The following is a 14207-nucleotide window of genomic DNA, read 5'->3' as shown; positions in this document are numbered from 1 at the left end:
TATTAGGCCTACTTCCAGGAAGCAATCAAATAAAACGTAAACACCAACAAGAGACGTAACTGTCCCAATCAACTATGTGCAATGGAATCATCGGCACCAGAGGCAGCGATGTGCTAAGCGAGCTGGGTGATCAGCAACCAACATGCTGATTGTTTTGTAAACAGATGTGGGGGCGCGGGGGTGGTCAGCTAAAGAGTGGCTTTACGAAAAAGTATCTCCAAAACGAGTGAATACATACTAGCTGTCAGCTGTGTACAATTGAAGAAAAAAAAACATGCTACGTGAAGTCTATCAGGAGCGAAGTGAAAGCAGTTTCCTGTCATGACATTTGAGGGAAAAAAAAGAATAATTCGCAAAGCTTGTGTTGGACAAACGTGTAACGTGGTAAATGTGACAATGTTAACCGCAAATATACAACAAAGTAAAGGGCGAACACGCCGGGACACAAAAAGTTGAAGTGAAAGCAGCTGAGCTGTGTGTGACTCGAGTGTCGTAGGAAACAGGAAGTAAACACGGGGGGACAGAAAGTTTTGGAGCTGAAGGGTTTTGGCGCTACAGAGAGACGCTTCTGTCCTCGAAGAGAAGTGACATCCAGAGAAGAACAGTGGTTTACCGTCCGGGCGACAGCAGGAGGTCAGAGTCACTCCTGGTTACCTTCGGTGTTATAGTACCAGGCATCCTCCCGGGCGTAAGTCCAGGGTGCCCTGTTCATAACATGTGTCTTACGTCATTGTATGTCGTCAGGTGTCGTCATTCTAGCGCGACGCCGCTCCGCGACCCATAGATGCTGGCCGTGTTCGAAATGGCATACTAGCATACTGCCTACTGCATACTCAATGAGTTTTGATTGATTGATTGAAAACTTTATTAGAAGATTTGCAGAAGTAGGTACATGAAAGTACATATTACATACAAGGTCATCTAACAGGATAAAAACCCAAGAAAGCCACTGGCTTATTTCAATTGGGGTCCTTGATTCTCAATTCATCGTTACATGTAAGACAGACAAAAAAACTAGTACTATCTACAAGATAATACAGACAAATAACTAGTACTATCTACAAGATAAACATACATCCATCATGGGAAGAACAATACAACAAAACATTAGGTATGTACAGCGGGTAGGACAGGTGGGGACATACACCACAGGTGGGGGCGGGGGACAAAACACAAAGTATGTACAGTGGGAACATGAGTACGTACTGCATAGTGCCTACAAAGTTGTTTCGGATAACTTTACTGTCAAGTAATGTTTCAGGTAAGATTTGCATGTCATACTAATTCATATCACATATTAATGAACAAGTCCATGTCATGTTGTGTCAATACAAACATGTTCTATATGCTATTTTACTGAAAAATCCGACCTAACGTCACCCGCGAGTGTGAAGCTAATTAATTAACAAGCTAGTTATCTAACTTTAAAGGGTACAATAGCTAATTTACCAATGTCAACTATGTCTATTCTCAATTATTTCAGTAATAATTGTGCCAAATTGGGACCAGTAACATTAACTTGTGTGTGAGTACGTGTGTGAAAGCATGTTTTTGATATTGTCAATCGTCTCACTTTTACGAGGTGAGCAGGGGGCCATTCCACTAACGTGGATTAGTATATCGGCGATTAAAATAAATCAGGCTATCAGGCAACTCGGGATTGGAATTCAAGCCTCAGGTGATTCCTCGAACGTGTCATGAGTGTTCACAGAACACCGGCTTAGAAATCCTCGATATGGGCGCGTGCACGCAGACATAAAGAGCCCCGAAGAGTCGATCTGTCGAAATGAAGATACTCCACTCTGCAGGGGTCCTACATTTGCGCAGCATTCCGAATTATTGATCTTTATGAAGACGGAAAAATAAGATGTAAAATTAACAAGGCGAGGGAAATGGTTTGGCAAGAAATTGTTTACCGATTAAATGCGTAGGTCATACTAGCCCCAGTTATTGTTATATGTTCATATTTTAATAAATGAATATTTACTACTGTGGTGATATCAGCAGCAGGCTACAAGCCGTCATATCGTCACAATGGCCAAGTGGTATCGACCGCTGCCATAGTATTTATTCGTCATTTTAAGTCGGTGGTTCAAATCCCTCTTCAGACACACTTTTTACTGCATTTCGTTGTCTGAATCTAATCTAAAATCTCATCTAAAAAAGTATGTAGGCTATAAAATTATGGTGCAGGCTAATTTACAAGAACTGACACGATTACAATGGTGTTTGAAGCCTTTGCATGAAGGCTTCGGTTAAATGTAAAAAAAAAAAAGAGATTCACTTAAATCAAGTCTCGAACTCGCAACCTTCGGAACTCTAGCTGGTTGCCTTAACCACTGCGCCAGCCAGACCGCTGTGACAAAAACAATGCAAGTTGATAGACATACCTATTTATTTATTTTTATTTTTTACACTTTTTAATTTATTTATCTATCGATCTATCTATCTATCACACTTTCAAAATATCAGGTTATCTATCACACAATCAAACTATCTATCTATCGATCGATCACACTTTCAAATTATCAAATTATCTATCTATCACACAGTCAAACTATCTATCTATCTATCTCGTGTGAAGTGGGAACTAATATTTTCTAAAAGACACTTGAGGAACTGTCGTTCGGGATGTAGTTTCCGCCTGTGAGCCTTTTTTGACGCACGCATTACCTTAGCCAGCCTGTAAGTCTGCTCGGGACCAGAATTACTCAGAAGGATATGTTGCATAGCAACCAAGCAGCGAATTATTTGAGCCACATTGATGGAACCGACCGCAAGCTTATTTAAACCTGGATCAGAGTTAATCGCTTGGATCAGAGTTAATCTCGCTTAGTGGAACGGCCCCCTGGTAAGACAAAACCCAAGACTAAGTGTATCTTCACTTGCCTTGCCTATAATTGACGAGACTAGACAAAGATTCAAGTGTTTAGAGAACATTTATAACACTAGTGTATTTTCGCAGTGCAAACACAGACACATGTCTGTACATGGTAGGTTGTTAGATTTGCATGTGCATCTCCCTTTCACACATTTTGTTTTTTTGCAGGAGCAGTATACAAGCTCTAAAACTGCGACTGGGGCTGGGGGAAGTGACATCCAGTCAATCTCAAAGAAATCTCCCTCTATCTTCCAGCCATGGCTCATTGGCGGAGGGATGTCTGGCTGGCTCTCAAGGGACCTCCTGTATATGGCTGCCTGGTAGTTTGCCCGCTGAGTATGTTTGTGCAAGGCATCCTTATTTGGTGGTAGACTTCGGTCATTGCACTTCCCACTCTTAAACATTTGACACCTAACTAAATTTACATCCCTACAGCCTTTGTGGTCGTAGAGGTCGCATGTAAATGCCTCAATTTCCTCATAAAGCTCTGTTGGCAGTTGAAAAGCTGTTCCCAACTTTTGGAAAGTAGCACAATGCTCTTTGTTGGACAGGAGTGTTTTTACGGCCTTCACTTTTCCATTGCCGTGCAGTGCACTCACTGTATCACAGCCGGTGAAACAGTGAAATCCAATTAGCGCATCAGAGACTTCATCTCCAAGATGGCTGTGTATTCTCTGTACGTGTATGGTGTTTGTTTGTCCCTTTCCCTGTGTGGAAGTACAGGTTTGCTCCTATTTCCTTACAGAAAGCGATAGCCAGTACAAACACATCTGTGTCAGGAGTCAGGACTGCTGATCACAACATGTGAGCTATACTGTGAGGCATGTTCACAGTGAAGCAACAGCAGGGTGTCTGCCTCCTCCTGTATTGAGAACAGTGTGAGCAGTGGTAAAACCTCAAGTTCTGTGCCACTGCTGTTGACTCTGATCACATGACACTCAGACCCATGTCCAACAATCAAAGTGATGTCTTGAATTTGGTCTTTCCTGGACTTGGACCATGTCTAAAAAATAAACTGTTGTAGATTTTCTTTGTTTTGGCCACAAGCCAAGAACTTGGACCATTGTCTTGGTGTCTTCTGGTCAGCTGAATATATTGTTGTCAACTGACATCCTTTTGTTGCTCGTCGACCTCGTTCAGCCCTGGACTGCACTGCACATCTTCTGGACCTGACCTGGCAGGGCTGACCCTGACCCATTGATGCCTTGTTCATATCTTGTTCATGTCATATCTTATCTTGTTTATATCATATTGTTAATAATGTTCATGTCATATCTTAGCTTGTTTATATCATCTTGTTCTCATAAATAACTTATATTTCTATAAAAAACCTGCAGCCTCCTGTACTGATTTTTCCCTTCTCTTGTGGGCTCCTTCAATGTTTCGTATGTTGGCATACTGCATATACATTAGGGATGCAACCTCAGCAAATATGTTCAAGTCAAGACTAAAAACCCATCTTTTTAATATTGCCTTTAAATGACTAAATAATTAAATTAAAATTATAAAAACCCATGCTTTTAATATTGCATTTAAGTTACAAAATAATTAAATTAAGATTATATAATGATTAAAGCACTTTGAGCTGCAACGTTTGCAGGAAAAGCGCTATACAAATAAAGTTATTATTATTATTATTATTATTATATAGCATTGTCTATGGTAGCCAATATTAGCTGGCACATCTGGAATGTAACTGTCTACTAGGTTATATCTTTTTTACAGCCCTTTCTGCAATTTGGCTTTCTGCAGTGTGAAGATTCACCCACTAGAGAACAATGTACACATTTGGTCCAACTTGCATCTGAAAATGCTATAATATTGATAATTATAATATTGTCCGTTCGGTTTGTTAAATGCATACAACACTCCATAATTCATCACATCTCTTTATTTCCCCGTGGTTGCTAGGGTTAACATCCAGTCAGTTGCTAGGGTTAACAGCCAGTGTTTACATTTCGGGGTCCTAATGAAGCCGTACTCGAATTCTGATTGGTTTATCAACTAGAGCGACCAGAGATGTCCCTGAGCAGACAGACGATTAAAAAGTAAGTTTGTGAAAATCTCCGTCATAACTACAGCTGCCAATTTTTTTTTATAGATTACTGATAATTACTTAATATCGTATGTAAGAGATCGTGTACTCTGTAGATGGAAAAAGATAAACCGTTTGGCCCACCACCTATATATGTTGTGTGTTGTTATTGTCCGTGTCCGTGTTGGGGGGGATTGTTCGATTTTTGTAGGTTTTTAAATAGTCTAAAACAGCGGTGTTAATTGGTGGGATCTGAGGCTGGGGGAAGTTAGCTGTTGGGTTGGTCAAAGGAAGTCTGGTCGTACCTGTTAATCCAAGCGCCCTAATCATGTGTGCCTAGTGAGAGGGTGACATCATGTGTGCCTAGTGAGAGGGTGACATCATGTGTGCCTAGTGAGAGGGTGAAATCATGTGTGCCTAGTGAGAGGATGAAATCATGTGTGCCTAGTGAGAGGATGAAATCATGTGTGCCTAGTGAGAGGGTGAAATCATGTGTGCCTAGTGAGAGGGTGAAATCATGTGTGCCTAGTGAGAGGGTGACATCATGTGTGCCTAGTGAGAGGGTGAAATTATGTGTGCCTAGTGAGAGGGTGAAATTATGTGTGCCCAGTGAGAGGGTGAAATCATGTGTGCCTAGTGAGAGGGTGAAATCATGTGTGCCTAGTGAGAGGGTGACATCATGTGTGCCTATTATTATAGGGTGTAAATGATTCTGTATGATAGCTGGTTAATCCAGGGGTGTGAACCGCACGTAGTGCCTTATGCGCTGGTTAACTGGGATAGACTGCTTGAGGGGGGTATAGGTCTTGGCAGGGCCGGTCAGCCCACTGACAATCAGCTGCTCTTTCAGTCGGGAGCGTCCTGTCCTTACCTCGCGTAGTCTTAGCAATTTTATTTCATCCTGAATACAATAAAGTTTATTGCTATTTTCTAACACTGTAATGTGTTGTGTCTAGTGACCTCTGTGGGACTCTGTTGCAGAGATCAGGATACAGGATGCTACACCTGAAGAATTACAGCGGCATGACTCCTCTCGATCTGTGCAAGCAAGGACAAACATTCAGGTGTGTGTTAGACCTGCAAACACCAAGTCACCCTCCTCACCTGTTATATTCAAACACCAAGTCACCCTCCTCACCTGTTATATTCAAACACCAAGTCACCCTCCTCACCTGTTATATTCAAACACCAAGTCACCCTCCTCACCTGTTATATTCAAACACCAACTCACCCTCCTCACCTGTTATATTCAAACACCAACTCACCCTCCTCACCTGTTATATTCAAACACCAACTCACCCTCCTCACCTGTTATATTCAAACACCAAGTCACCCTCCTCACCTGTTATATTCAAACACCAAGTCACCCTCCTCACCTGTTATATTCAAACACCAAGTCACCCTCCTCACCTGTTATATTCAAACACCAAGTCACCCTCCTCACCTGTTATATTCAAACACCAAGTCACCCTCCTCACCTGTTATATTCAAACACCAAGTCACCCTCCTCACCTGTTATATTCAAACACCAAGTCACCCTCCTCACCTGTTATATTCAAACACCAAGTCACCCTCCTCACCTGTTATATTCTTCCAACACATGAGTAGAAAGCCACAGAGTAGAAATCTTGTGCAATGTTAAGATAGTGTTCAGTGTTAACATAGTGTTCAGTGATATGATATTGCTGCAGATGTCCTCTTGTTGAACAATATATGGTCAATGGAATTTCATAATTTTGGGTCATAATTGGGTGTTTCTCAACTGGGGTGGAGTGTGTGGTAAAAAAACATAAAAACATCTATTTTAAGACTAGAAAAAACTAAAAATGGTGTCGTTAAGTGTCAGACTTTTATTTTGACAGACGTGCATGAAAGTGGCTTCTCAACTTTGGTCCAGCTCAAGTAAAAGCAGAGGAACAGGTTGGACACTGAGCGTGATCTGAGAGTAGCTCTGTCTACCATCACCCCAGACTGAAACTCTAATCAGGAGTAAAGCACATACCCAATTATCTCATTAGCTTCCCCAAATGCCTGTTGGGTGACAGCCTGTTTAGTAGGCCTACTCAGAGAGATTATCATAATATTGTGTGTGCAAACACAGATATGTAGTTATGATATTCATTTTATTCATAATCACCAGGATCAGTAGCACGCAGTTGTGATGTTCATACTCCTCAGTTTATTAATCAGGATGACAGGATCAGTTTGCTATTATGTGCTCTATTTGTTTATTTTATGTTTAAAAAAAGGTCATGATGACATTGTGTAAGTCTTTACTAGCCCAGTTTGAGAGATAAATTAACTTGGTTTAAATTCTATAAAAGTTGGTCAAAACTTAATGACCATGAAAATATGGGTCCGAAAGCCAGACCGGTTGAGAACCACTGTTATACAGTAATTCATGCCAGAGATTAATTATGTTCCCTTGTGTTTTTCTTTGACTATTTCTACAGACTTCAGCAGCTCACCAAACTACTGAATCGGTACATGAGGGAGCCAAAACACCACAAACCCGTAGAGTCAAATGGTAAACATTCTTACTGTCTGTGCTGAAGAGATTAGTTACAGCCTGTGATGAGTTTGACTTTAATAAACATGATTGATATTGTGTGTGTGTGTGTATATCTGTTTGCGTGTTTGCCTGAGTGTGTGTGTGTGTGTGTATGTATGTGTGTGTGTGTGTGTGTGTGTGTGTGTGTGTGAGCGAGTGTGTGTGTGTGTGTGTGCGCGCACGTGCATGCGTGCATGAAGTATTTCTCATGTGTTTCGTGTGTGTTTTTGTACAGGCCTGTACTACTGGTCACTGCTGTTCCCATCCCTGGGTGGAGCTGTTGTCCTGCTAATAGCCTCTATGTTGGGGGGCTACGGGGGGCTAGCCTGCGGCCTGCTCTTTCCTTGGCTGGCTAGTAGCATCTTCTCCCAGTTCCACCGCATGACCACCTACCAGAGGTAAGGCATCACAACACAACATCTTCATTTGCTGAATAGCTTGAGAAGACAAAAAACAACCATATAGTATACTGTATGATCAAGCAACATCTTGTCTTTCTGTGTTATTTTACAGGTTACCAAATCCCATCTACCTGGGTACTCTGATAGCTGGTCTCATCCACTCTCTACTCTGCTTCTACTGCAAAATAATGCCTAATATCCTTGACATAGTCAACACATTTATATAACACAGTCTGTTTACACTTTAGATCAGATGGATTTGTTCAGGTGAGAAAAGTCCCACACCCATGAGCTGCTGAGCTGTTCCACCCCTGTGTTTGTGTCTAGTGCTACGTACAGTGTCTAGAATACATGTTTAGATCAAAACCTGATGATGATATAATTTATGATCCTTAACCCCTCACGTGTGTGGCCGGCTAATGCTCTGGTGCATGCGTCTGTGGTCCACTTCTCCCTGGTTCTGGGTCTGTTCTGGAAGCTTCTGACCCAGGACCTGGGAGAGCTCAACAGCGGGGATGCAGACCCCCGATTCTCCTGCATCGCTGACCTGGTGGAGGCCAATCAGAACCCCCAGAGGTTCTGCATCTACTGTGAGGTGAGAACTCAACTTGAGGACCAGGATGTAATAATAATAATAATAATAATAATTTATTACATTTATATAGCGCTTTTCCGAGGCTCAAAGACGCTGACAATATAGGATACACATGGGGAAACACAAAAACAACAAGTAACAACAACAAGTAACACAGAGTCAGCGAACGGGGAGGGGGGGGGGGGGGGGGGGGGTGTAGAGTCCGGTGTTGATGTTGCTGGGAGCCTCAATGGATGTGGCGGCGGCAGCGGAGAATGCCTGCCTTGGTGGCAGCAGCAGCAGTGAGGCGATGGTTGTGGTTCAGTGAGTGTAGGTGAGACGAGAGAAGGGCAGGGGGAGGTGGGGGGCAGGTGAGATGGCCGGGAGTCCAGGGCAAAACGACAAGCAGTGAACCAGAGCGACAGATGTAGACAGTATGTTTTTTTTAATTCACCTTATTGTCATTACATATTACAAGACAATGCAACAAAATGATTGTGCGTCTAACCAGAAGCAAATTATCACTGCAATATAATTGCTATTTGTTGCACTTCTGGTTAGACGCACAATAATGATGTGCAATGTCATACCATGTCATACAATGGTGACTGGATGTATTATGTGCAGTGGTATATATAAATTGAGATTATATACAATGTGCAATTGTACAGGCTATGATACATATGATATATATATGATAAATATATCGTATATAGTGATAGTATACAAAAATACAGGCTGTGGGCTATGATACACAGGGATGGGCTATGTACAGCATGATCTACACAGAACACAACTGTAACTGTATGGTCAGTGAGACGGTGTAGAGTTTAGAGTCAAAAGTCTGACAGCTGAGGTGAAGAAGCTGTTGGTGGTCCTGTTGGTTCTGCCCGGGAGGCTACAGTAGCGTGCCCCAGAGCGAGTAACACGTAGGAGGGTGAATGGTGGGGTTAGACTTGGTCATAGTCAGTTCCTCCTGGGTTAAAGGGATGGTTCAGCCTAGTTACCGTTGGAATCCTGTCTATTGGAGATGGCGCTGCTGATCGTTAGCCTGTGCTGTGGTAGCAAAGTAGATAACAGAGAACCCGAGAATATTTCACTATTGGCCTATGAGGACACCTCGGGGTAAGATAACATTTCACCTAAACATGAAAATAGGCTGAACATTTGTTTTGTTATTAGTAGACGTGCGAGTGTATCTCTTTTGAAGTTGACCCCTGGAATAGACAGCCTGTTTCACCTTGCTGTGTCCTCTTAGCGTACGCTGTGTAACTTGTCTCTCTCTCTTTCTCCTTTCTCCTCTCTAGTTGTTTCAGCCAAACAACAGCAAACACTGCAAGCTGTGTGACGTGTGTGTGAGGGACTACGACCACCACTGCCTATTCCTAAACTGTTGCGTCGGTAGGGGCAACCAACGACTCTTCCTCTTCTTCATCCTCTCCATGGTAGTCGCCCATATCCTCTTTGTTGCCACGGCGACACACTACCTTAACTTTGCGCTGTCGGAAGACAAGCGCGGCCTGTTTTCGTGGTATTCAGTATTAGGGTCGGAGTGTTGGGTCGTTGCCATGGCAATCATGAACACGCTGACACTCTTCTGGGAGATGTGGCTACTGACAGAACAGTTTGACTCTATCGCCATGGGGAACACAAGCTACTTCAGACAGGCCGAGACCCCTTCCAAACAACAGTCGTTCAACGCTGGTGCACTGTGGTGCACTGTGCTTGCGTTCCTATTGGAGGGGAGGAGGAGGATGAATGAATGAATGAATGAATGAATGAATGAATGAATGGTCTTTATTGTCATTGATATAGTACAGGTACCAAACAACGACATTTGGGAGGGGGGGCTCCCCTGGTGCTAGGAAAGAAAAAAAAAACTAAAAAAACAAGAAGGGAAAGGAGCTGGTTTACATAAATAAAGGCTATGTACACTATCCACTATACTATACTGTACAGATAAAACACTGTGCTGTACTCTATGCTATGCTATACCTATTCTAACATTTCCTATTTCTCTGCAACCTTATGTACCCTAGGGTTGTCATATTGCACATAGTGTTATTGCACATTCATTTAAAGTGTCGCAGTTTGCAGGCTTGAAATGTACACATTTGTGCCTCAGCACTACACCTGATTTTTCAATCCAGCAGCTGCCATCAATCCGTCCAGACTGTCCAGGGCCCAGAACCTAGGTCTTTGTTGTGTTCAGGGCCTGGATGGCCCTGGGGTAGAAGCTGAGCTTCAGTCTGTTTGTCCTTTGCGAACATGGTCCTGTGCCGCCTGTTCGAGGGCAGCCGAGCAAAGTGTTCGTACCCAGGGTGGGATGGGTCTCTGGAGATCTTGGAGGCCTTCCTGAGGCAGCGTGTGTTGTACAGCTCTTCCAGAGAGGGGAGGGGGGCGCCGGTGATCTTCTGGGCCGTTCTCACGACTCTCTGTAGCGCATTCCTCTCTGCGGCTGTGCAGCTGGAGAACCAGTTGCAGATGCAGTAGGTGAGGATGCTCTCCACTGCGCAGCGGTAGAAGGCCACCAGTATCTCCTGTCTGGTGTGGTCCTTCCTGAGGACTCTCAGGAAGAAGAGCCGCTGTTGTGCCTTCTTGATGATGGCTGCTGTGTTGTTCTTCCAGGACAGGTCATCCTGTATGTGCACCCCCAGGAATCGGAGGGTTGAGACTCTCTCCACGCTCCCTCCGTCGATGAGCAGGGGCTGGACCTCAGATTTTTTCCTCCTGAAGTCCACGATGATTTCCTGGGTCTTTGACTGGTTCAGCAGCAGGTTGTTAACCTTGCTCAGCTGCTCTACCTCATCCCTGTACGCCGCCTCGTCCCCCCCCCGAGATGCAGCCCACCACGGTGGTGTCGTCTGCAAACTTTACGATGGAGTTGCTGGGGTGGACGGGGGTGAAGTCGTAGGTGTAGAGGTTGTAGAGGATGGGGCTTAGCACGCAGCCCTGGGGGGACCCAGTGCTGAGTCTGAGGGCTGTGGAGGTGTGGGAGCCGCCCACCCGCACCCTCTGGGGGCGGTCGGACAGGAAGTCCTTGATCCATGCACATATCATTTTAATAATAATAATTTTGCCATTTAGCAGACGCTTTTATCCAAAGCGACTTACAATTACGAATTACAGGGACATTCCCCCTGGAGTAACTGAGGGCTAAGTGCCTTACCCAAGGGCACACTAGTAGTGGTGTGGCTTCAGGCGGGATTTGAACTCACAACCTTCCGATCCCAAGTCCAACTCACTATCCACTAGACCACCACTACCCCAAAAATGATTGTACTTCATGCATTTTTAGAGTGAGACAGGATATGTTCATACAAGGTGCCTTTCAGGAAGTAGTGGAGATCGTGCATCTAGCCTATTGGTTTTTGGGGGATGGAATGTTGATGGCAGTTTACAGAGTCACGTTTACTTGGAGAAAACCTTCGCCCAACGTGGGGCTCGAACCCACGACCCTGAGATTAAGAGTCTCATGCTCTACCGACTGAGCTAGCCGGGCCACACATATAGAGTGTGATAGTCCCAGGTCTAGTAGTTTGGTCACTAGCCTGTCTGGAAGGATGGTGTTGAAGGCAGAGCTGAAGTCCACAAAGAGCAGTCTCGCGTAGCTGTTTCCCCTCTCCAGGTGGGATAGAGTGGAGTGGAGAGTCGTCGCGATGGCGTCCTCTGTGGACCTGTGGTCTCTGTAGGCGGACTGGTATGGATCCAGGTTGGGCGGGAGGCGTGTGACTATGTGGGCCCGGACTAGTTTCTCGAAGCACTTCATGATGATTGGTGTGAGTGCCACCGGGCGGTAGTCGTTTAGGCAGCTCACCGTGCTTTTCTTCGGGACTGGGATGATAGTTGAGGTTTTCAGGCAGGGTGGGATGGTGGCCTGGGACAGGGACTGGTTGAAGATGTTGGTGAAAACCCCGGCCAGCTGGTCAGCGCAGTCCCTCAGCACCCGTCCCAGGACGCCATCCGGCCCTGAGGCTTTCCTGGGGTCCACCGCCTTCAGCACGCGTCTCACTTCATGCTCTGTGAGGGTGAGGCTGCTGAGAGCTGGAGAGAGTGGTGTTTGTGTTGTGGTTACCTCCGTTCGCCCCTCGTCGAACCGGGCGTAGAAGGAGTTCAGCTTTTCCGCCAGCAGGGGGTCGTCCTCTTGTCCTGTTGAGAGTCCTGTTGGCTCTGAAGTTTGTCATGTGCTGAACCCCTGCCACACCCGCCTGAGTCGCCTGAGTCGTTGCTCAGGAAACATTCCTCAATCTTCTCTCTGTGGTCTGCCTTGGCCTCCCGGATGCCGTGCTTTAGGTTAGCCCTGGTGGTGCTGTACAGCAGTGTGCCCTTCCCTGCGAAGGCGTTGTCCCTCTCATTGATCAGTTTTTGGACCTTCCCAGTCATCCATGGCTTCGTGTTGGGGTAGACCCGGACCCGTTTGTCCACGGTGACTGAGTTGGTGCAGTTCACTATGTGGTTCAGAACCGACGACGTGAACCGTTCCAGGTCCTCATGCTCATATTCCTGCCATGAGGTGTCATTCAGGCAGATCTGCAGTGGAGCGGACCCTGCTGGCCAGGTTCTGACAGTCTTAGTGGTGATGGGAGCACTTTTCCTCATGGTAGTGTAGGCTGGGATCAGGAGGATTGACACATGGTCAGACATGCCTAGATGAGCTAGCGGTCTAGCCTTGTAAGCAAGCTTGATGTTGGTGTATACCTTATCCAGTGTTTTTTCTCCTCTTGTTGCACATTTAACATGCTGATAGAACTTCGGTAGTACTACCTTCAGGTCAGCATGATTAAAGTCTCCGGCGATTATATGGACTGCCTGTGGGTCCGCGCTCTGTTCACCACTGATGACATCATGAGCGCAGTAGGGAGTCAGGACAAGATCTCCATAGACATTTAGAAACTGTTTACTGTACTCCCAACCTGTCCTGTGCACAGCTCTACCAGAGAACAGTACCATGTGTATTTCTCACTTGAAACCAGTGCGCTCAGAACTGTCTGCGACCCAAATTAGTTCTCTGATCAGTGTCATGAAAAAAAAAGACCCCACTCTTAATCGACATGCTAGTGTAACCATAAAATGTGATACTTGAATATAGGATTGACATTATAGTCTTAATATGGAATAGAATGAATGTGAACTCTTGCCTGCAGAAAAGCCACTATGCCACAAATATTTTACTCACCTGTGTAGTTAGTTTTTTTGTTAACGCACTGAGCAATTTTAAAACAGACAGTGTTTTTAGGAATGATGATTTAACGTGTCTTGAGTGTGTTTCTTATTTTATGTAATGCACTGAGGAGCTATGTTTCAGCAAACCTCTAATCTCTTATGTGTTTTCATACTCTTTACCAGTACACTTTTCAATTTAAGTGTTGTTGTTGTTTTAAATAAAAGTGTGGTGTGAAATGATGACATGTTTTATGTCATCTTTTTGTATGGCGTATGGCTAGTCCTTATATCACAAATATTAGATAGAATATTAGATATATATATAGATTCCATACAATTGTTTTGTAATTCTCCGAATACAGACAGAGTTCTGTTTTCAGAGCATTCATTGTATCATGTAACTCTATCTGCGGAACATTAAACAACAATGTACATGCTCAGAAAAGTTCAGATTGAGAAGGAATATAATGAAAGCAATATAATTCCTCCGAAGGAAATTGGCTTGATGGGTGTGACGACCCTCTCTGCCTTGTCTGACTGTTACACTCCCCCCCCCCCTGCTTAAAATAGACGTTTAAAATAAATTGGGGGTTGATTTGCAT

At 44.4% G+C, this 14207-nt stretch overlaps 1 protein-coding gene across 1 annotated transcript; it reads left to right on the top strand.

Annotated features, from left to right (window-relative positions):
* Positions 1 to 3540: 3540 nt before the first annotated feature.
* Positions 3541 to 13805, top strand: LOC308172413 (palmitoyltransferase ZDHHC13-like; the record flags this gene model as incomplete). Its single annotated transcript, XM_080547321.1, has 8 exons — positions 3541 to 3557; positions 5873 to 5980; positions 7370 to 7443; positions 7703 to 7865; positions 7981 to 8063; positions 8273 to 8463; positions 9750 to 10146; positions 13789 to 13805. 8 exons carry the CDS (start codon positions 3541 to 3543, stop codon positions 13803 to 13805), a joined length of 1050 nt encoding a protein of 349 aa, XP_080403447.1.
* Positions 13806 to 14207: the final 402 nt, after the last annotated feature.

Source organism: Nansenia antarctica (genome assembly GCF_963989245.1).
Source record: "Nansenia antarctica genome assembly, chromosome: 17".
Lineage (NCBI taxonomy): Eukaryota > Metazoa > Chordata > Actinopteri > Argentiniformes > Microstomatidae > Nansenia > Nansenia antarctica.
Note: the sequence above shows the minus strand (reverse complement) of the source record. Positions and strands in the feature narration are given on the sequence as shown.